Source organism: Bos javanicus, chromosome 9, assembly GCF_032452875.1.
Source record: "Bos javanicus breed banteng chromosome 9, ARS-OSU_banteng_1.0, whole genome shotgun sequence".
NCBI classification, from domain to species: Eukaryota; Metazoa; Chordata; class Mammalia; order Artiodactyla; family Bovidae; genus Bos; species Bos javanicus.
Window position 1 is genome coordinate 101,546,562 of NC_083876.1, and position 24,005 is coordinate 101,570,566.

The window sequence follows — 24,005 nt, forward strand, 5'->3', positions numbered from 1 at the left end:
ACAGGCAGGCCTGGCGTGCTGCGATTCATGGGGTCGCAGAGAGTCGGACACGACTGAGCGACTGAACTGAACTGAACTGAACTGAGGGGTTTATTACGAGGCTTCCCCGGCGGCTCAGTGGGAAAGAAACCTGCTTTGTCAAGAGCATGGGGTCGCAAAGAGTCAGACACGACTGAGCACCTGAACTGAACTGAGGGATAAAGGAGAAGCTCAACAAAGAGGAATGGAATGCTGAAATATTTAAAACGAAGTGATGATGAAAAAACACTTTTAAAAGCTCTGTTCTTACTCATCCTCCATGAAAACATTCCCAAGGAGGAGACTGTCAAAAAGTTTTTAACTGTGAGCAACGCTGTTTAAAGGACGGGGGTACTAACACTTTCCCCTCGCAGACCCTCAGGCGTTGAGACGTGATGGGGACAAATGGTCTAGGAAATAATTTCTTTAAAATAGGTGTTTGGAAGTCAGAGCTTCACGAAGTGGGAACACCAGAGTGCCCTCGTAAAAAACAGGGAAAGTGTCTTCCTTTCTTCTTAAAACTCTCCCTCAACACAGGTTTGCTCATGTGACCCGTGGCAGGTTTGGAATGACCTTGTGGAAAACTCACAAATAGAGAGAGAGGAGTCAGAAGCAAATAAAGGAATGAACTCCACATTTAATACTGTGTGGTGTGACTGGGGCTCCCTGTGAGAGGTGAATGAGATCGTCCTAAGCTGATTCAGCGAGCGTGTGCACAGCAGGCTGCTGTCAGAGAGGACGGGAGGCCCTTCTGGGCTGGGGGGAGGGCTGGCGGGCACCTGTGGCCCCTGGACCTCCCACCAGTCATGTCATCAGCCTGGTGCCTCCCTTCACGGCCTCCCCTGCAGAGGGAGTTAATCACAGCCCTTCCGCCGAGGGCTGTCTGGAGGATGAGACATAAATATGGAGCCTGCTCGGAACACAGCTTGGACCTGGGGTGTGGGGATGCAAAACCACCAAGAGACACAGAGATTTCATGACAGAGTCACTGTTCACATCCCTCCAGACCGCAGACAAGCCGGGGCATGCCCGCCCCACCTACTGAGCGCAGGCAGGGGCTGGACCACGGGCTCCCCACGCACCCCACGGCTCTGCCACCCTCTTCCCTGGCTCCACGCTCATTCGGAGCACTCTTCCGCTCCCGCGTTCACATCCTACCCGCTCTACCTCTCCAGAACCACCTCCGGTCAGACTGTCTCCAAAGATTCTGGCCAGATATCTTCAGATTTACAACTTGCCACCAAGTCCTCTGCCTGGGTTCTGGGTCCCAAGGGCTGCGAGAGGGGTCAAAACACATTTGTTACAGCAATGATGCGCTCTGCCCTCAGAGACTTTGCTTTCTTGGAAGGCCACCTGGTCTCACAGTGGATGGATGAGATAAATTACATAATCTGTAATTTATGCCACGCATGCGACAAAATCTTACAGCATTCATAATTAATGCAAGAATATTACTCTTTTCTCCTTAATGAGATTGAAGTGAAGTGAAGTGAAAGTTGCTCAGTTGTGTCTGACGCTTTGCGACTCCATGGACTGTAGTCCATGGAATTCTCTAGGCCAGAAAACTGGAATGGGTAGCTGTTCCTTTCTCCAGGGGATCTTCCCAATGCAGGGACTGAACTCAGGTCTCCTGCATTGCAGGCAGATTCTTTACCAGCTGAGCCACCAGGGAAGCCCAAGAATACTCATGTGGGTAACCTATCTCTTCTCCAGCAAATCTTCCCCATCCAGGAATCGAAACAGGGTCTCCTGCATTGCAGGTGGATTCTTTACCAGCTGCGCTACCAGGGAAGCCCTAAAAGGCAACCCTTGGGTCATCACTTATCCTAAAAAATGAGATGAAATACAAGTTCCTAAATTTCTCGCTTGGAATTAAAATTTGTTTGTTGAGGCTTAATCCAATTAAGATATCAGAATTTATCTTTGTAAGTTTCTAGTAGATAGTCCTATTTAAATTTTAAAATATCATGCTTTCTCTCTAGGCACTTAAAATTTGATATGACATTATAGGAACAAATGAACATACAGGCTCTGATTCTAACTGTGAAAAGGCTGTGGGGGTAGCTGTTTTAGACAGAAATGTACTCAGGAACACCCGTACATTTTCCCTATTATGTATTCAGCTGCGATGTTCCAAAGGTAACATAAAAATAGCATACACATTTTATTGAAAAGAGCAAACTCAAAGATTGCTTTCTGTGGTAATAAGGCCTGAAATGAAAATATGAGATCAATGCTTGAGATATAAAGGTTCTATCTTGCCCAAAACATGACAACCCAAATAAAAAACCTTTTTTACTTTGCAGGCTGATTTGAATTTAGCCTAAGGCACAAAATCACCACCTGTTATCAGATTAGTGGACTCTGGGTCCTGATTCCTACTGCAGGTGTAAAACATCGGTGAGTGTTCACAGGAAGCAAACTCCAGTGCAAGGCTACCTCGTGAAGGGGAGCGTGGGGGCTCCACACGCGAGATTCTTCAGTCCTTTCTGTTAGAGCTACAGCCCGGAGGTATGGTTTCAGCAATTCCTGCCCATTAGAAAATAAGATGGTGGCCCCGGTAGAAGATTATTTAAATAGATTAGATTTCAACCAACTGTACCTTATTTATATTGAGACCCATAGGTCCGAGTGCTTGTAGGAAGTTAAAATGGATTCCTTTGAAACATGCCTGCCTGTTCACAGTGGGAAAACCCCTGCCTTCCTGGCTCTATTACACGAGAAAAGCGAGTGACCCTGGGACTTCCACTCTGCAGAGACATAGCCCAGACACGCCCCCCCGGAATCTGGGTGTCCAAGCAGGGCTGGAAAGGGTCTTCAGAGCGACCACAAGTCACGGTAGGATGGCAGGGTGGATAGAGGTCACCACATTTATGCCGCAAATGATACCATCAAGAAAATGAAAAGACAACCAAGAAAATAGGGGAAGTACCGGCAAATGATCTATCTGGTAGGTGGCTTGTATTCAGAGCATATAAATAACGCTCACAACTCGATAATTTAAACAATCACGTAATATTAAAAAAATGACAAATGACCTGAATAGGGATTTCTCTGAGGAAGATATGGCCAATAAACACATGTAAAGGTGTCCAGTACCGCTAGTCAGGAAACAGCCCAAAGCACAGTGAGACAGACATGACTTCACACCCCGTGGGATGGCTCCACACCCTCTCGGATGGCTCTGGAGCAGCAGCAAGTCTTGCTGAGAAATTGCACCCCTTGGTCTCTGCTGGTGGGAATGTAAAATCTGCAGCCACTTTGGAAAATAGTCTGGAAGTTTCTCAAAAACTTAAACATAGTGTTACCTTGTGATCCAGCAATTTCAGTCCTAGGTATCTACCCAAGAGAAATGAAAACATATCCACACAAAACCCTGTTCACAAAGGTTCACAGCAGCATCAGTCACAATAGTCAGAAAGCAGAGACCACCCACACCAAAGCCTCTGACTGTGGATCACAACAAACTGTGGAAAAATTCTTCAAGAGATGGGAATACCAGACCACCTGACCTGCCTCCTGAAAAATCTGTATGCAGGACAAGAAGCAATAATTGGAACCAGACATGGAACAACAGGCTGGTTCCAAATTGGGAAAGGAGTACATCAAGGCTGTATATTGTCACCCTGCTTATTTAACTTATATGCAGAGTACATCATGAGAAACCCTGGGCTGGATGAAGCACAAGCTGGAATCAAGATTGCTGGGAGAAATATCAATAACCTCAGATACACAGATGACATCACCTTTATGGCAGAAAGTGAAGAACTAAAGAGCCTCTTAATGAAAGTGAAAGAGGAGAGTGAAAAAATTGGCTTAAAACTCAACATTCAAAAAACTAAGTTCATGGCATCTGGTCCTATCACTTCATGGCAAATAGATGGGAAACAATGGAAACAGTGACAGACTTTATTTTGGGAGGCCCCAAAATCACTGCAGATGGTGACTGTAGCCATGAAACTAAAAGACATTTGCTCCTTGGAAGAAAAGCTATGACTAACCTAGAAAGCATATTGAAAAGCAGAGAAATTACTTTGCCGACAAAGGTCCATCTAGTCAAAGCTATGGTTTTTCCAGTGGTCATGTACTGATGTGAGAGTTAGACCATAAAGAAAGCTGAGCCCCGAAGAATTGATGCTTTTGAACTGTGGTGTTGGAGAAGACTCTAGAGAGTCCCTTGGACTGCAAAGAGGTCAAACCAGTCAATTCTAAAGGAAATCAGTCCTGAATATTTATTGGAAAGACTGATACTGAAGCTGAAACTCCAATACTTTGGCCACCTGATGCAAAGAACTAACACCTTGGAAAAGACCCTGATGCTGGGAAAGATTGAAGGCAGGAGGAGAAGGAGATGACAGAGGATAAGATGGTTGGATGCCATCATCGACTCGATGGACATGAGTTTAAGCAAGCTGTGGGAGTTGGTGGTGGACAGGGAAGCCTGGCGTGCTGCGGTCCATGGGGTTGCAAAGAGTCAGACACGACTGAGCAATTGAACTGAATTGAACCAAGAGACCACCTAAATGTCTGTCAGCTGATCCATGGATAATAATATGTGCTATGTCAGTGCAATAGAGTATCTGGTGATTAAGAGAAATATCTGCTACAACACAGATGAACATGAACACATTATGATAAATGAATGAAGGCAGTCACAAAGCATCTTGTATTCTGTGACTCCATTTATAAAAAATGTGCAGAACAGACCAAGCTATAATGACTAAAAGTGATTAGCCATTAACTCAGGCCGTTGGGGGGGGGCGATGGATAGAGAAATGGAGGGTCACAGGAAATGGGTTTCTTTTTGGGGTGATGAAAGGTCTAGATTGTGGGGATGGTCATACAGCTCTGTGAATACACTAAAAACTCCGGCACTCCCTGTGTTCTGTGAGGGGGTGAACTGAATGGTATGTGAACTAGATCTCATAAAACTCTGAAAAAACAGGAAAAAAAGTCATAATATTCAAGGGAACTTAGGACAAAACAGCTATTCACACAGGTGATTCAAAGAACTTTCTTGGTGCTTTTCATGAAAATGTAATTTAAAGAATGAAGCAGCGTACATGCTTCTCATGTGTCTGATTTTAATTCTGTGTCAGTTGTCAGGGAAATTTTGGAATTTTTCAAAGACACCCCTCCGCCCGACCCCCGCAAAGACACTAGCAGAATGTATGACAGACAATCGTCCAGGATATTTGCTTCCGGACAACGCAAGAGAATTTAGGATGGGCATTTAACACATATTGGAAATGAAGTTTCTGGGGGTATAAACAATGCTCCTTTAGCAAAGGTACAAAGCAACCACACAGGACTTAGAAGTTGGATAACTTTAACTGCATTGCTAACCAGTATCCCTATACCCATGTAAACTGAACTCAATTTGGTACCACAAAAACAGAAAAACGTTTGGCTCAACATCTTCACGTCTAATTTAACAATCTATCAGAATCCCAGGGATGGGGGAGCCTGATGGGCTGCCGTCTCTGGGGTCGTACAGAGTCGGACACGACCGAAGCAACTTAGCAGCAGCAGCAGCAGCAGCAGCAGCAGTGTATGGAAGAAAAAAAATACCTGTAGATTTTAGTTATAGGCTTCAGGATTATTTCTGTCTGTGAGGGAGACAAAATCCAGAGTCACTTTTGAGTCCTGGGGAAACTATACCATTTTTGCTACCGTTTGGACCTACAAGGCATGTGAAAGCAATCTCCCTGGATATGGCGCAGATAGACGCGACTCTGCAGAGCGTGGTAACAGCGCCTGATGACTTCTCCCTGCGAATGGCTCAGAAAGCTCCCAACTCTCTTTCCAGCCCTGTTCTAGGAGCAAAGGCTTTTTCAGTCTCGGGGGCTCTGGGCTGTAGGTGTTTGCTCTGTATCTTCCACAGCTGATACACAGTTGGATACAGAGTCATGTTTATTCCCAGATCCAAACAACCAGGAAGCTAAGGATCTGGTTTAAAAACAGAACTCTTACGAAAGAGAAAAATGAACTAACCATGAATAACTAAACAATTTAAGATTGGTTGGAGATTTACTCTGAAGCATAAGTTCCGGAATATATATTGACGGTAGGGTCAGCCCAAATTCAACCTCATCTCTGCTGAGGGAAGAGGAGAGGGGGGTTTGTCAACTTGCCTGGAGGATTAACCTGTAGATAAAGATAACGAAGGTGTTACTTAGTCTTTTTTCTAGAGTAATTTGGCTTTCAAACTGGGGTTCTCTGGGATCCTGTGATCTGGTCAAGACCCATAGGGGACAGGAAGGCCACAGGGAGACCCTCTCATCCTCTCGCAAGCAAACTGGCTCTTCTGCAAAATCTGTTTCACATACTGCAGCTCTGCATGAGATGTTTGAAATAGGGTGCCTGTGTAATAGACACATGGACAAACCTTGATTTGGGTTTACTTTCAGGGTTACTATAAACTGAATGAAGCACAAGCTGGAATCAAGGTTGCCGGGAGAATTATCAATAACCTCAGATATGCAGATAACACCACCCTTATGGTGGAAAGCGAAGAACTAAAGAGCCTCTTGATGAAAGTAAAACAATGGAAACAGTGACAGACTTTATTTTTGGGGGCTCCAAAATCTCTGCAGATGGTGACTGCAGCCATAAAATTAAAAGATGCTTGCTCCTTGGAAGAAAAGCTATGACCAACCTAGACAGCATATTAAAAACCAGAGACATTACTTTGCTGACAAAGGTCCATCTAGTCAAAGCAATGGTTTTTCCAGTAGTCATGTATGGATGTGAGAGTTGGACTATAAAGAAAGCTGAGCGCTGAAGAATTGCTGCTTTTGAACTGCAGTGCTGGAGAAGGCTCTTTAGAGTCCCCTGGACTGCAAGGAGGACAAACCAGTCAATCCTAAAGGACATCAGTCCTGAATATTCATTGGAAGGACTGATGCTGAAGCTGAAGCCCCAGTACTGTGGCCACCTGATGTGAAGAACTGACTCATTGGAAAAGACCCTGATGCTGGGAAAGATTGAAGGCAAGAGAAGGGGACGACAGAGGATGAGATGGTTGGATGGCATCACTGACTCGATGCACATGAGTTTGAGCAAGCTCTGGAAGTTGGTGATGGACAGGGAGGCCTGGTGTTCTGCAGTCCATGGGGTTGCAAAGAGTTCGACATGAATGAGTGACTGAACAGAACTGAGAGACAGGACCCGTTACATTAAATGATTCCATCATTTTTCTATGATATAATATTGCTATAGCTATGGTGCTGAACCACAAGGTTGGATTTTTATACTGAACTAGAAATATGAAAACACTGTATATTCTGAATTATCAAAAGCTTAATTTTATTTAGAAAAGCTTTAGTGTCAAGTGTATTTTGTTAACCGGGGGCTTCCCTAATGGCTCAGCAGGTAAAGAATCCTCCTGCAATACAGGAGACACAGATGACACGGGTCTGATCCCCGGGTTGAGAAGGTCCCTTGGAAGAGGGCATGGCAACCCACTCTGGTACTCTTGCCTGAAAAATCCCATGGACAAAGGAGCCTGGCGGGCTACAGTCCATGGGGCACAAAGAGCTGGACACGATTGAGCGACTGAGTACAGCAGCATATTTTATTAATCTGTACTTATTTGGAAATGGGGAATTAACAAACTGGAATATTCATGTAATCAGAAAATACCTGTCTGCCCTATTTCAAGATAAAGGACATTTATTAGCTTTGAATCACTTGCCCTTCTTATTCTTGTTTTCAATTTATTTCTGTACTCCCATCTCCTCTTTATATCTCTTGCTATTTATTTCAACACAATATATTTTGCTACCAAGTAGCTTTGTAGAGGGGCTTCCCAGGTGGCTCAGGGGGGTAAAAAATCCACCTGCAATGCAAGAGATGAAGGCAGACGCGAGTTCGATCCCTGGGTCAAGAAGATCCCCTGAGAAGGGGATGACAACCCACTCCAGTATTCTTGCCTGGAGAATCCCATGGACAGACGAGCTTGATGGGCTCATGGGGTCACAGAGAGTCGGACACAACTGACGTGGCTGAGCACACACCCGCATGAGCTTGCTAGAGATAGAAATACTGGTAAATATACACGAAAAAGGTATTCTGAAATGGCTCTGGGAGCATGATGGCATTTACTACAGAGTGTGGCTTATTATTTAATAAATGTATGAAAGCAAGTCATTTTTCTCCAATTAAGCATGACATCACCACGGAAGTCAATGCAGAAAGCTCTCTCTCGTCCCTGTGAATGGAAAGATAATCAAACCAACGCAAAGAGCGGTGGCAGAACAAGGGACAGAAAATTAACGTGAGTTTCCTGAGTTCTGCCCATCACCTGTAAGCAAAAATCAAGGACACAATTTAAAGGAACGAACTCATGACGGGTGAAGCAGATGAAATCTGAGGCAATCACATTACATGACCCGTGACGCCAAACACTTAGACACGCTTTGAGGACAAAGTCTGGATACTTCCAGGTAGAAACGGCTGCTCGCTCAGGAGTCTTACCAGGCGTATCGTAGTTTTATAGTCTTTTGCTTATGTGAGAAATTCCTTCCAGTAATTTATCAAAACACGATCACTGCAGTCAACAGGGACTGCTGGCAGAGATTCGGGCACAAAAGTGTGAGAAAAATAATGCAAAGAAAACAACGTTACAATGTTTTCACAAAACGCATTCTATAAAGTGAATATACGCATATTCGTTTTTACATAAAATTATAATGCTGGATAAATTTACGAAGTAGGGAGCTAAGTACAATAAATAGAATACTCTTTCTAGAGTCAATACCCACTGCTTTCTTGTTTTGAAACCCTATTTATTTAAATTATTATTTACATAGTCTAGATTTTAGACTGGAGACTTTTGAGAAATAAAAGTAGACAGAAAAGGAACAAAAGGGTTTTTAGACTCACTAAACACACCGAAGGAACGACTTCGAACATAATGTAGTTCAGTTTTTCGCACCAAGAACTATATTCAATATCCCGTGATAAACCATAATGGAGAAAAATATGAAAAAGAAAGTAGACACATATACGGACAATCAAATCACTTTGCTGAACAGCAGAAATGAACAACATTGTAAATCAACTACACGTCAATGAAATAAACCTTTAAAAATGCATCAAGGTTTTAAATGAATAAAAAAGTCATTTTCTCCACTTCCCATCTCAGTTAAACTGGAAAACCTGAAAAAAATGTTTCTACTATGTTTTGAAACATAAATTTAAAGGTATTATTATATTTTCCAAATAATATACATTATAATCCTATTAAGACATGCCCTTAATAGCCTATTAAGACACATCCCTATTCTTTACAAGTAGCCATTTGGCAGAATTCTATCAACATTTGCAAAACTGTTGGATACACTGCATATATCCCTTCATCCAAATGGACGAACAGCCATAAGAGCATTGGCCGGATCCAGCCGCTGCCCGCTTCAGAGATGCCGATAGGCTGTAACTGCCCCTGGGGTCTCTCTGCCTCACCTGTGCTTGCCAGCTTCCTTCGGCTCTCGCCAGAAGCTTTGCCTCTGTGGCACACAAAGCGAGCAGGGAGGGAAAGCGAGATGGAGGAGACACCCCTCCTGTGTAATTATAAAAATCAACAGCACTGTGTTTTAATGGGATGACCAGCTCTCTGGGTCTGAAACCCTTTAGCTTTTTAATAGTTTCTTCATCTATGAAAAAGATATAATTATACTTATTTTAGGATTCTAGTAAATAGTTAATTAGATATAAGTATGTCAGGTTTTACTTGCATTAAAAAAAACCCAAATCAAACTGGCTTAAACAATAAGGGAAACTCGTTGGATCACATAACCAAAACATTCTAAGGCAGTGAGGACTTCAGGCATGGGCTGATCAAGGCTCAACCTCATTTCTCTATGGTTCTGTGTGTCGGTTCCCCTGTAGAATGGGTAACCTCCTGCTCTCAGAAAGCTGCCAGGCTCCATGCCTCCTTGTTCCTCCAGAGCCAATAACAAAGGTGCCAAGTTACAATCCATTTTGACTGTCTTAGACCACATGCTCCACTCTGAGCTAATCACCATGGCCAGGAAACCACCACATGTAGTGTGTGCACACACACACACACACACACATAGTTAAAACACATGTTCATATAAACTTAAATATTTATAGAGATCTGATCATTTTAATCTCCAGAGTGTCAAAGTGAGTATTTCACACTGGTCTTTGCTGAGAAAGGAAACTCGTGTTGTTTAGTTTTCAAATAGTTCAGGCGCCTTCACCTTAAAACTTATAAAATGCAAGAAAGACCTGCTGGCTGGAAAAATAATAGTCACTTCAACCCTGGTTTTGTCTCTGCCGTTTTCCTCCCAGGTGGAGAAGCTCTGGGAGTGAGACCCCCGTCACTCTCGCAGTGACAGATGTGTATCTGGAAACATGAAATGCCCGTGAAGGGTAGCCACAGATAGCCACGCCTTTCAAGCTCAAAGGTGAGCTGCTGAAGCTGACATAATACCGTAGAAGAGTGAGATTCATAGATTATGTTGGTTACAAAGGATTCAGGGAAGCAAAACAGAGCCTTGCAATTTCCATTCTGGAGTCTTTCCTCATAGACACTGAAAACTAGGAAGTCAGTCTTGCGGGCTCCTCACAAGCATTTCCACTGTCGCGTGAATGACAATACGCTTGTTCAGTCCCCAGGTCGTGTCAGACTGTGCGACCCCATGGACTGCAGCCTGCCAGGCTCCTCTGTCCATGGGATTCTCAAGGCAAGAATACTGGAGAGGGTTACCATGCCCTCCTCCAAGGGATCTTACTGACCCAGGGATCAAACCCGGGTCTCCTGCATTGCAGGCAGATTTTTTACTTTCTGAGCCACCAGGGAAGTCCTACATTTCCATAATGCTTTAAAGAGTTTCCAAAATGCATCAGACCCCACCAGTGGTCAGGGATGTCCCCCTGGGGGGAAAGGTGCAGGGGGAAGGTGAGCCCAGGGATCGGGCCCACCAGGTACAGGAGGGCTGGGGCCCTCAAGTGGTGGTCTTTCAACAGCAGTGCAGGCATGAGCTCCACGGACTTCGAGCCCAGGTGTGGGGCTCGGGTGGGGAGCACCCAGCCAACCCAGCCGGCCGCTGTGCCCCTGAGAAAGGTGCCAGAGGTCAGAAGCACAGAGGGATTCCTTCAGAGAACCATGCTGCTCCTGAGAAGGGAAGGAAGAGGAGGGCAACCCGCTTGTCCTGAGTCAGACAGAGGACTTGTAGGCTCTGAAGTGGAATGGTGTATCACAACCACACTCGGAGTTCAAAAGCCTTCAAATGGGACTAGAAATTGCTTTAAGACATCACACAAGCCACCTCCCTGGAATTAAACCTATTCCTAGGTAAGTACTGGCTTTTAAAATAAAAGCCCATTCAACTTTCATCGTTTTAGTTTTTAAAAATTGCTAGCGTTAAAACATTTTGAAATTTCTGAATTTGCTTTTAAAATGTTGGCAGTTTCTCAACCCTTTTAAGACATTTTACTGCTTTAAGAAATTTTAAGTGATGACAGCGTTCGGCTTTTCCATACTTTTTACTGCAGATGACACTCTACCAGCTACACCACGAATGCAGATTAGACGCTTTGCCTGTGGAAGATTCTGAAGCGCCAGGCAGCTGACCGACGGTTCGTAAGCTGGACCTGCAGCGCAAGGCCCGACAGTTCGGGTCCTCCTCAAGCAGATGTGTGGCTTTGCCGTGTTTTCTGAGTGGCTTTAACCTTAGCCACATTATTGGTCTCAGGTCACGGCCATTTTTCCCTACATTTAAACCCTCTGAGCCCAAGTCCTACAGATCATTTCTAGGCACATGGTGAATGTTCAGTTAATACCCGAGACTGTTTTGTTGTTTGTTGTTTTAATTGGTCAGTCATGTCTGACTCTTGCAACCCCAGGGACTGTAGCCCACCAGGCTCCTCCGTCCACGGGATTCTCCAGGCAAGAATACGGGCAGCCATTCCCTTCTCCAGGGGATCTTCCCAACTCAAGGATGGAACCGGCATCTCCTGCATTGGCAGGCGGATTCTTTACTACTAATCAATCCACTGAGGAAGCCCAATACCTAAGAGAGACCTTCCAAAAAGACCTCCACAGACTTCACATGTGTCGCAGGAGATGCGGGCCACAGAGAATACGTGTGTGGGACACAGCAGGACAGTGGTCCTGACAGCCACTCTTGGCTGTTCCTGGACACAGAGCCCCCAGAGCACAGCTCCATGGGTCCCAGATGAGACACAAGTGTGTTCAAGGTTTTATGCAAACTCACGCACAGCCGGGAGGCCCAGAGCTCACACAGAGCGGGGCCCACCTGGAGGACGCCATCAGAGGGGATGGGGGGTCTCCCTACCAGCCGAGGGAGCACCATTTCCCCAGGCCCTGCTGACCCTGCAGGAGCCTCGGTGATCCGGTGAACTTTCTCCAAACCGAGAACTCCTCAGGAATGGGAGGCAGAGCCCAAACCACAGGGAGGGGCTCTGCTCATGGCTTGTCCATCCAGCACCCTCCTCTTGAGATGGGGCGTGGCTCTGAGCAGGGACCACCGCTGCAGACTGGCCCTTGGGCAGCGCGCTCCATGCCACCCTCCATCACACGGCAATGACTCCTTTCCCTGGCTCCCACAGGCTGTCCCTGACCAAACGCAAGCTCTCCAGGGACAGAGTCCTCGTGAGAAAGTGCTGGTCCTGAATCCCAGCCACGGGTCAGCTTCCCTGGGGGAGGCTGGGCCCGGGCGGGGGTGGGAGGGCGTGGCCGACGGCACAGGAGGGAAGGACTGGAGGGAGGACTGACGGCAGAAGGAGCAGGCTGGGGGCGGGGCCGGGAGAGGGACGTGGATCCCAGAGCAGGTGAGAGGCCTCTGCTAAGCTCCCAGACTCCCGAGATGCTCTGGGCAAATGTCCGTCACCCCTGCTGAGTCGCCCCACCACTGCGTGGGGAGCTCTCAGATGCGCCCCTCCTCCCCCTCCCGCGCGCACGAACGCAGTTGGTTCGTTTCGACAAATCACTGTCACTTTCTTACGCCGATTGTTGGCATTCCGTGGTCGTCAACCGCAACGTCGAGTCAAAGGAAACACAGCGACGTGCTGAGGGAGCCCTCCGGCTGGGGTCTGAGTGCCCAGCCGAGGGCACACCCAGCCTCCGCAGACCGGCTTCAGCACGGCCCACCAGCCTCAGCGTTTTTATTCACATCTCTGTTGGAGTGAATTCTGCAAAGTCTTGAGTGCCTCACACATCCAAATCCATGTGTTCTCTCTGCTGAGATCTAGAAACACAAAAGTCACGCCCAGCCTCACGCTGTTTCTCGGGGTTCTCTGGGATGAAGGCAGGTAGCAAGCATCGCTCCCTTATTCCGGCAGCCCACCTGCCCTCTTCCTGAGCTGCAAACTAAAGCAGAAAGCCAGAAGCCAAGGATGTTCTAAAAATGTGTTCTTTTCTGCTTTATCTGGTTGTTTTTTTTTTTTTTTCCTTTACTTAATCTTCAAAGTCAACCAAACAGAGCAGCAAGGCATACAGCAACAGTGTCTCCGCGATTGGCCCCTTTCCACACTGGCCGTGCGGACGCTCGCCTGCCCGCCCCACCTGGCCCCTCAGCCTCCTCCCGGCAGGTGCCCCCCTCCCACACGCCCCCTTCCTGTGCAAGCTGTCCACAGAGCGCCCTCCCCAGTGCATGTTCTACTCACGGCTCACAATAAGAAGCTTTCTCCGTTTTCCATTCTTAGAGATCATCCACACTGTCCTTTGGATGTAAAACATATATTTGAAACGATGTATCTAATCTTAGCTGCAGAAACTTTGCAACTATCCTGGGCCAAAAGTGTTAAAACTGAGACCTGACGGAGCAATCTGCTCAATAGTCACTAGTGCATTTCCAACACAACTACTCCAAAAGGGAGTCTTTCAAAGTAAAATCCCTCCATCCCTGTTCCTTAAAGATTCCACCGCACATTTTAACAGCCATATGTTTTAATAACCGCGCGTTTTAACAAGTAAAAGCTGCCTCCGGGCAGACAGTGTGGCCGGGTGTCCCAACACAGAGAATGTCACGGCTCACGCTGACTGCAGACACCCAAGCCGACCAATCCTCCTCTAACGTGTGGGTTTTCTTTCGGTCACGCCAAGTGGCATGTGGGATCTCAAGTTCCCACTCCAGGGATCGAACCCGAGTCCCCTGCAGTGGAAGCGGGGAGTCTTACCCACTGGCCCACCAGGAAGTCCTCTGATCTGTGTCTTTGAATCTCCCTAATTTAATACAGGAGGGCAGAAGAGCCAAAATAAAAAACAGTTCTTGTTCCTGAGAAGTCAGACCATCTCCACCGGCTCCTGAGCCCCACGCTAGCGAGCTGACGCCAGGAATGGTGGGAGCCTCTCTGCTCTGCCAGAGCCACTACTTCCCTGAATTACGTTTAAAATGACAGCGACCGGGCCGAGAGCGTTGCTGCCAGCAGCCTCGCGCAGCTCGGCCCAGGGAAGCAGGCTTCGTGGGGACAGGGCTGACTGGGAGCGGGCAAGTCCTCAGAAGGGCAGGGAGGAGAGGCTGGCTCAGGAGGACAACCTCTCCTCCCCACAACGACACACTGACCCCCTTCCAGACGGGGTCCATCACAGCCAGCTGTGGGCAACGCCACAGAGCCCAAGGGCAGACGCTTCCCTCACCGGGCACATCCAACCTGCCGGTCATTTAATAACCGGAGGGCAGCCTCGCCACCCGTGCGGCCAACATCGGGAAGGAGAAGGACATGCCCAGGCCGGCAAGACCCAGCACAGCCAGCGGGGGGAGCAGGGGACCTCTGGTCAGGGAGGGGGTCGGGGCGAGGGGACAGCACCCCTGCCTGGCTCTCTGTCACCCCTGCCACCCTCTCCTGTCCCTGAATGGCACAGGAGCTGACTCCTGGGGCTCTCAGGGTGGGGCAGCCTGCAGACCCTTGGAGTGAAAGTGAAGCTCGCTCAGTCATGTCCACTCTTTGTGACCCCAGGGACTATACAGTCCATGGAATTCTCCAGGCCAGAATACTGGAGTGGGTAGCCTATCCCTCCTCCAGGGGATTTTCCCAACCCAGGGATCAAACCTAGGTCTCCTGCTTTGCAGGCAGATTCTTTATCAGCTGAGCCACTAGGGAAGCCCAAGAGCACTGGAGTGGGTAGCCTATCCCTTCTCCAGTGGATCTTCCCAATCCATGAATCGAACCGGGGGTCTCCTGCATTATAGGCAGATTCCTTACCAACTGAGCTATCAGGGCAGCCTTGGGAGCCGGCAAACCAAAGCTTGTGGAAAAGATCGGGTACCGAGTGTGTGCTGGCTGGACTAGGTCAGGGCTGTCTGATCAGTGGTGTTCCTGGGACCCCCTTTAAGAGATATCGAGGCACACAAGCAGATTTCTAACAATAACAGGTACTGCTCAAGAAAAATGATTCTGGCACTTGCTAGAGACGATGAGGAAGACGTTATTCAAGGGACCACTGCCATGGGTTTGCCGCAGGGGACCGAGATGGAGCTCCATCCCGAAAGAGGAGGGCGGGGGGTGATCTGCAGCCCAGGGGCAGGTGGGTGGCCGGTGGGGGCAGGACAATTCTTTGTAAACTGAGCTGAAGGCGGGTCAGGGTTGCCACACCTTGCCTGGGGTCGTGGGGGTGAGGAGCTGGACCACAGGCCAAGGGTGGTCAAACACTGAGGCTAGCCGAGGGTCCTCTCTGAATCGACACAGCAGGATTCTTGCTGAAACCAGGCGCGGTGGGCCCACCTAGGACGACACAGAAGCCCAAGGTCCGGCCAGCGGGAAAGAAGGGCTGGGAGAGCCGGGCTCACGTCTGAAGGGGGAGAGCTCTTGTCGGCACGTGGTTCCAGACTCTGCCTCTTGCCGGCCTGGGGATCAGCCACAGTGATCAGACTGTGAGAAGCAGACTCACAGCCACCACAGTCATCTCTACCCCCGGGGTGCAGGCTCCCGGGGTTTAATTACACCTGCACCACCATGACAGCTCCTGAGCCAACTCACTGGCAGGGAAGACTTCCTACACCGCTGCAAGTCAGATATGACGAACAATATTTTATACTGAATGTATCTGAGCCGCTTGCTTGATTAAATCACACTGTAGCTTTACAGACTATCTGCTGGTAATTCCTACTTGAGTTTAATTTACTAGCTTTTACCAGTGAAAATACATCAGCTGACACGTGATGCTGCTGGGGGAAAAATACAACACAAGCCAGCGTCATTGGAAATAATAGCAGTGCATGCTAGAGAATGCTTTTAGCTACACTGGCTTGCTTACTTAACACACACGGAAGCTTGGACCAAAGGTGAAGAGCCTTTCTGGCTGAACTACTGGTTCCCAGCTGGACTCACACTGAACACGGTCACCCCCAGTCTCCCCATATCTGAAAGGGCACTGTCCACTGGAGCCCTGTAGGGACTAGTCCACACCTGGGCTCTTGTGCAGACATCACTCTTTATCTCCTGCTCCAGCTCCTGTCTCAGAGTGCCAGCACCTCCAACCCACTTATTAACTTGGCTCATCTAAGAAACTGTCCACCTGACATGCAAGAAACAGCATGCAATCCAGGGTAATTGGCAAAGCAGTTGACGTGGACAGATATGCCGTTTTTTGCTTAGTGTGTTTTATTTCATTCCTGCACTTCTAAATGCGTGAAAAATATACAGAAATAGTCTTGGCGAGGGCTCCCCCAGTAGCTCAGATTGTAAAGCATCCACCTGCAATGCAGGAGACCCAGCTTCGATCCCTGGGTCGGGAAGATTTCCCTGGAGGATGAAATGGCAACCCTTCCCAGTATCCTTGCCTGGAGAATCCGATGGACAGAGGAGCCTGGTGGGCTACAGTCCATGGGGTCACAAAGAGGTGGGCACAGCTGAGTGACTAACACACAAGTCTTGGCTACATCAGGGTGGTGGAGGACGCTCAGTGAATAGGTCAAAGAGGTCGAAAAAAAGGAGTGAATCTACAAAGCAGATGCACAGACGCAGAAACAGCCTCGTAACCACCGCCAAGCGGGCGGAGAGCGGGGGAGGGATGGATGGGCCACGCAAACTCTTACATACAGGGTGGATAAACAAGGTCCGACTGTAAAGCACGGGGAATTGTATTCAATATCCTGAGATAAACCACAATGGAAAAGAATATGAAAATGAATGTGTGTATATATATGCATAGCTGAATCACTCTGCTGTACAGTAGAAACTAACACAGCACCGTAAGCCAGCTATTACTGTTCAGTCGCGGAGTCGTGTCCGACTCTTCTGTGACCCCATGGACCGTAGCCCTGCAGGCTCCTCTGTCGATGGGACTCTCCAGGCAATTACACTGGCCATTTCCTTCTCCAGGGGAGCTTCCTGCCCCAGGGATCGAACCCTCATGTCCTGTTTGGCAGACAAATTCTTTACTGCTGAGCCCCCTGGGAAGCCCAAGCCAACTATACTTCAATCAAACAATTTTTTTTAAGGGGTGAAATCTAAATATTTTTAGTTGTCTTTTCACATATTTTTGAATAAGAAACAATACTTTGGGGGTATTTTCCTGGATGTAAGGAAAGAAAGTGTGTACTGAAATTGCAAAGATAAGCCGACCACAAATAAGGAATTAAGTCTAGTGTCTTCAAAATGGAACAAAGCATAAATAAGTAAAACAATAAGCAAATTAAGTATTCACTAAAACAGACTTCCCCAATGGCTCAGCAGTTAAGGAGTCTGCCTGCAATGCAGGAGACCCAGGAGACAAGATCCTCTGGAGAAGGAAATGGCATTCCACTCCAGTATTCTTGCCTGGAAAATCCTATCAAAAGAGGAGCCTGGGAAGTTACCGTCTATAGGGTCCCAAAGAGTCGGACAGGCCAAAGCACATGCTGAGGCTGAAAATGGACTACTTCTGTGGTCCCACTGACCTGCTGTTGCTGCTGTCCAAAAGCCCAATAAAACAAAGATTAACATAGGATTTCTTTGGGTGCATTTACTGAAACTACCTGACAATTATTTTAATTACAAATGGTTTTCCTGGAAACCTCCCAATATCAAGAAGAGCTTACCAATCAAGGATCAAGAATAAGTTTGAATGCTTTAACTTTCCAGGAAGTTTTCTTTTTTTTCCCCCAGAATGGAGCCAACATTGCTATAGTTGCTAACAGCCCCTTAACTTTTACTTTATGAGGATACCAGGTTTCCTTTAAAAAGGGTAAGTAAAATGTATCCATATGTGCACATGGATAATGATTGATTATCTGTGAGCGTTGGAAATGGGAACAAATTGACAATTGATGTAATTAGACCACTGAACTCCAAAGACGCCAGTGATTTCACAGGACTTACACCCTACACAGCAGTTTCCATGTGTCTTTGCCTCTCTCACCAGATGTTACATTCACTGAGGGCAGGGATCAGACGTTCATCTCTCAACAGCTTAGCACAGGGCACACGGAATGTGTAGATAATTGAGCAAATAAATAAGTGAATGAAGCTCTTCTCCACTCGAGTTTACCACTATCAATACCCCAGGGAGTGCGTGTGTGCGTGCTAAGTCACTTCAGTCGTGTCCGACTCTGTGGGACCCTCCGGACTGCAGCCTGCCAGGCTCCTCTGTCCATGGGATTCTCCAAGCAAGAACACTGGAGTGGGCTGCCACGCCCTCCTCCAGAGGATCTTCCTGACCCAGGGATCACACTTGCCTCTCTGATGTCTCCTGCTTTACCACTAGTGCCACTTGCGAAGCCCCACCCCAGGGAGAGGACTTGCCTTTTGTCCTTCTCATTCATCCCCAACTGTCTTTCAGTAAAAACGTCAAAGTCAGGTGAAATGACAAAGAGAACCAAATTCCTGGCTTTGCTAACCCCAAGCAAAAGAAGTGTTCCCTAAATGAACCGACCTTGAATACTGATCCATTTAGCAAACTGGTAGATAAATCTTACCCCGAGTAAACAATACCCCTTTTCATTAATCAAAGCCCAGTATTCTCTCCAGAACATTTCCTGGTCAACCTTTCTGAACCTGACCGAGCCCTGAACCATGCTCTGCACACACTTGGAAGGTTTCCTAGGGTACTGAGGGGTGCTGGGCAGGCTTCTTTCCCCAAGATCTGCTAGGTCAGCGAAGCGATGGCAGGGCGGTTTCTGATCTAGAACCCGCCTGAGCTCTGGGTGCCTCGGCTTCAGGACCTGCGCTGTAATGCATTCCTGGACCCCAGGTGACAGGCAAGATAAGGACGAGGAACAGCGGCATCCCAGCCAGACGACGGGAGCTCCATCTTAGCCAGTGGGGCCACTGTTATCGAATGAATCAGGCTGGAATACAGTCTGCGAGAACTGATCTCTGCCTTTCCTTCCCCAGGGTGCTCAGAACAGCATCTCAACGATTAATTAATTACCAGGCTGGGACACAGCAGAAGCCATGGGATCTGTAGGCCCTGGGGGAGATGGTGGTGAGGGGGGTGTCCAATCTCAGGTTCAGACAGAACCGGTAGACATTCAACAATACAAAAAACATCAACAAGCCTGGGAAATACTTTATCAATATCCATAGCTAACAATGATTGATTACTGATTTTATCTTCCAGTCTCCATGTTAAACCTTTATGTATAGTAGCTCGGAATCATCATATAAAGCCCATGAGGTAGGAGTCACCATCATCCCCATTTCACAAAGGAGAAAAATGAGGCTGGGAGAGTTGAAGGAACTGCCCTGCTATGAGAGGTAAAAGTGAGACTCTAATTTCAGTGGCTCTACTGCGAAGCCCACCGAGAACTCCCAACTTCCAGAAAAGGTTCTCTAGGATAATTTTAGGTTATGGAGCACATTCCAAAAATATCCCCTAGAGTAGCTTTCTTTTAAAAAATGAAAATAGCCTTCATCTGTGCATCTTCTAATCCATGGTAAACTCCAAAAAACACACAACCAGAAATGGCTAAAATTAATAAGAGACAGCACACACTCTCATAGTAAGAACTTCCTGTCAAACACGTTAGAAGCACAAGCAAGTCATTTTGCTTCCCTGGGCCCCATTTTCTCAACTATAAAATGGACAGTTAGACGAGGCAATAGTCACACCTTCTAGAAGTGCTGTGGCTCTTAGGCAATGCTGCCAGTGGCCTCAGATCAGCGCTTTCTTGGGGTTGAGGGTTTGGCAGATGCTGAGCCCTGAAGCCTTTCTAGGGTATGCACACAGAAATAGATTCAAGATCTCCAAGTTCCATTTAGAAGCCCCCAAAATCATCCTTGCCAGTCAATGATTTAGCCAACTCAGCTGGCACAATGCTGACACACTCTAAAAACATTTAAGCTGTAATTTATAAACTGATTCCAAATCTTATATTAAGCAACCTGGCTTCTCTGTTCATTAGAGTTTACCAAATGCTGAGTTCTAAACCTAAAAGTCAAGTCAAATGTAAAAGCAAGTATGAAACACCAAGTCTCTCCCCAGGAGCCTTTTTGATAAAGATGATACTGTTTCAATCTCCAAATATAATAACTACTGTTACTTTCCTGTTAATATCACTAGATACTGAATTTAAACAAAACAAACTTTTCAGTCTGTCTATTTTAAAATATAAATTTCACTGAAAAAATAAAAAAATAAGTTTTTTTACAAAATGAGCTATTTTTTTCATTAGTCCAGAGGAAATATACATCCATGTTAAGTACTTTATATGTCCTATTTCTCAACCTCAAATAACTGACAAACCTCCTTCTCAAATTTCACATTTTTTGGTGAGTGGTTCTTGGTCTCTAATCTGTAACTGAATGAATGAATGGTGGTGGTGATTTAGTCACTAAATCGTGTCCGACTCCTGCAACCCCAGGGAATATAGCTCACCAGGCTCCCCTATCCATGGGATTCTCCAGGCAAGAATACTGGAGTGGGTTGCCATTTCCTTCTCCAGAGGATCTTCCCAACCCAAGAATCAACCCCAGGTCTCCTGCACTGCAGGCAGATTCTTTACCGACTGAACTACTGAATAGACAGGATCCTTTGGGGAACACTGGAAGGCAGTCGGGCAGGAATATGGGATTTACTGGACTGAAGCACAGGTCAGCACTCAACAGATCCCCCACCAGGCGGAGGCACCATGAGGCCAGGACGGCTACGTCCTGGGTATTTTGGATCTACAATGCCCAAAACAGGACTGTGCGTGCACACAGCAGGATCTCAGTTAACACTTGCAGAATGATTTGCTTAAGTTTTCAGCAGGATTCTCAGGTTTTGCTCTCATGGTTTTTCCTCCCTAGCAGTACAATGAGGGCAGTAACACACGTCTACCTGGATTTTCACAGGGATCAACTATGAGCAGCTGCTGAGAGCGTCTGCAGAGACCGGAGCACTGAATCAGCGCTGGGCATCTTTATCAGCACTTCTGTCCACCTCCAGACAGGGTACCTGGCTCACACGAACTGCTCACTGATCACGTGCTGACAGGATACATTTCTTCCTCATCCGCTTGACCTTCTGCATGTCTGATGGTTTATTTATAGTTTTATTTTGTGTACAGAAATTTTATTTTCACACCGAAGCAACATCACTTCTCTGTCCCCACTCCCCACTCGGTTCCTATTGTATTCTTTTGAGGCACTTCCACAGCCCAGAACACCAGTGGTAACTGTATTGTGCCCACAGGACTCCTGACATCCAGGAGGGCCAGTGTTTAGGCCCCTTTACCTAAACGACACCGGAGTTCACTGCCTCCCCTTGGCAAGGACACGAATGGAGGGAGACAAGAAGCTGTGTAATAAACTTGGCATTTAGGTATGAAGGGAAATACTCTTCTGAGTTTCTATTCTTGTCTACTTTGGTGTTTTTTAAAAGCCTGACATCCAGGAAGATGACTTATCCCAATGAACTTATGCTTCATCTGTCAGCATGAGGTTTAAAGGAAGCCCTCCTCCATTATTGAATTATTGAATGAATAGTTGTATTTGAAAGATATGTTTTATCCACGGAAACCAGTCACAAAGATCCTACCTAGTCCTTAAAATTCTGATTTAGTGATTTCATAACAGAAACTTTTAAAACAAGTACTTCTCTGTTGCTTTCATTTCGACTCCTGAGCTTCGCTTAAAGATCTCTTGTTACAGAACCCATGCCTGTATCTAATATCATGGCAGCCAGGACAAAGAAACCCAAGATGAAAAATGTGACATTGTTCCCACTGATGTGACTTCATTAGAAGCAAACACATCAAAACCTCCATAGGTGCCAGCCTTGTGGCAAAGGCGAGGACAATGTCAAAAGAAATCTCTAGGTTGTGTCCACTAGCTCCACCCCCCCCCCCAAAAAAAAACCCCACAATGTCCTTTTTTTCACTTAAACATGCTTCACAGTTTGGTCATCTATATATTCAACCATGTAGTTTGGACACTGGAATGCAAAGAATAAGATGTGATTGTTGAAATACAAAACACATTAGAGAACCGTGCACAGACCACTTGGAAACCCTAAGATGACAAGATGCAGGACCGGAGAAAAGGGTCCTCTGGGTTTCAGAATGAATCCATATCACACCCAGAGGCACAGGGCTATTGCATCAGGCACTTTACTATGGAGCACCATTTCAGACTAGTCCAGGTGGATTGTGGTGCTGCCCTAAAAAAAAAAAAAAAAAAAATTCCCTTTTGTCAGTTCTACACTGATTTCAAATTCACGAACAATCTACACTACACGGTAGTATCTGTGTGGCTTTGGTCTCTGTAAAATAAACCTGATCAACACCAGCCCAGGGTGGGGCTGGGGAAGCTGTGTACTTGGGACTTCTGAGGTGCCACACCGAACGGCACAGGCTGAAACCCTCTCCACCCACCCGGGGTGGGCACCCGGGGTGACTACCCCAAATCCTGCACAGAGCGTGGAACAAAACTGGTTAGAGATTCAACGCGGGCAGAGCTTAGTTTCCGCTGAGGATCCGAAGACTCGTCCAAGGATTTACTAAGTCCCGACAATAACATTCGGTTTTAGGAAGATCGGAGAGGTTCTCAACTTTAGCTCCCTGACACGGGTCGCAGGGTGACCGTACATCTGACAATCGGAAAGGCTCGCGACTGCCCCAAGACCCGCAGCCTCCTCCAGGGCGCGGCGGGGACCGGAGTACTTGCGCGCTCAGAGGCGAGGGCATTTACCTCGAGTCGGCTAAGACTGGAGCTCTTGGAGCGCGACTTCTTGCGCAGGTACACGGAGAAGAACCTGCGCACCGTGAACTTCTTCATGCTCAGCTCCATCGCCCGGAGCCCAGCCGCGAGGAGCCGCAGGGCCGGAGGACGCGCATCCCCGACGCATCCCAGGCGCGCGGGGTCAGGTCCGCTCGCGGGCGCGAGCGGCCGGGGAGCCCGGCACGGCGGCCATCGGCGCGGGGCGCGGGCGGCGGGCACAAAGGGCAGGCCGAGCCGGCCACAGCGGCCGGGGGCCCAGCGCTCCCGCCTCCTCCCTCCTCCTCCTCCTCCTTCTCCTCCTGGTCCAGCCTGCGAGGACCAGCCCCAGGCAGCCCCGCCCCCCGCGCCCCGCCCACGGCCACTACCGCCAATCAGCGCCCGTCGCTCCGCCCGGCCTCCGCCACTACGACCAATCAGAGTCTGCTGCCCCGGGCTCTCCCCTCCCTCTCCTCCTCCTCCTCCTCCTCCTCCTGGTCCAGCCTGCGAGGACCTGCCCCGGGGAGCCCCGCCCCTCTGTGCCCCGCCCACAGCCACTACCGCCAATCAAAACCCGCCGCCACTCCCGGCCCTCCGCCACTGCGGCCAATCAGAACCTGTCGTCCCGAGCTCTCCCCTCCCCCTCCTCCTCCTCCTCCTTCTGGTCCAACCTGCGAGGTCCAGCCCCGGGCAGCCCCGGCCTCCATCGCCCCGCCCACAGCCACTATCGCCAATCAGAGCCCGCCGCAACGCCCGGCCCTCCGCTACTACGGCCAATCAGAGCCTGCCGCCCCGGGCTCTCCCCTCCCCCTCCTCCTACTCCTCCTCCTCCTCCAGCCCGGGAGAACCAGCCCCGGACAGCCCCTCCCCTCGTTCCCCGCCACTACCACCAATCA

The 24,005-nt window shown here is 47.9% G+C and overlaps 1 protein-coding gene across 5 annotated transcripts in view; it reads right to left on the minus strand.

Moving 5' to 3' along the window:
• The window catches only part of RPS6KA2 (ribosomal protein S6 kinase A2), a 334,507-nt gene that overhangs the window by 134,329 nt on the left and 176,173 nt on the right, over window positions 1-24,005 (minus strand). Inside the window, exon 1 of one of the 5 annotated variants that reach the window (XM_061428532.1) lies at window positions 23,104-23,420. The exons of the other annotated variants lie outside the window; for them this stretch is intronic. Coding sequence (XP_061284516.1) covers window positions 23,104-23,202 — 99 coding nt within the window. The 5' untranslated portion in view covers window positions 23,203-23,420. Of the gene's footprint in view, window positions 1-23,103; window positions 23,421-24,005 lie in introns of those variants that run through there. 5 annotated transcript variants of the gene reach the window in all.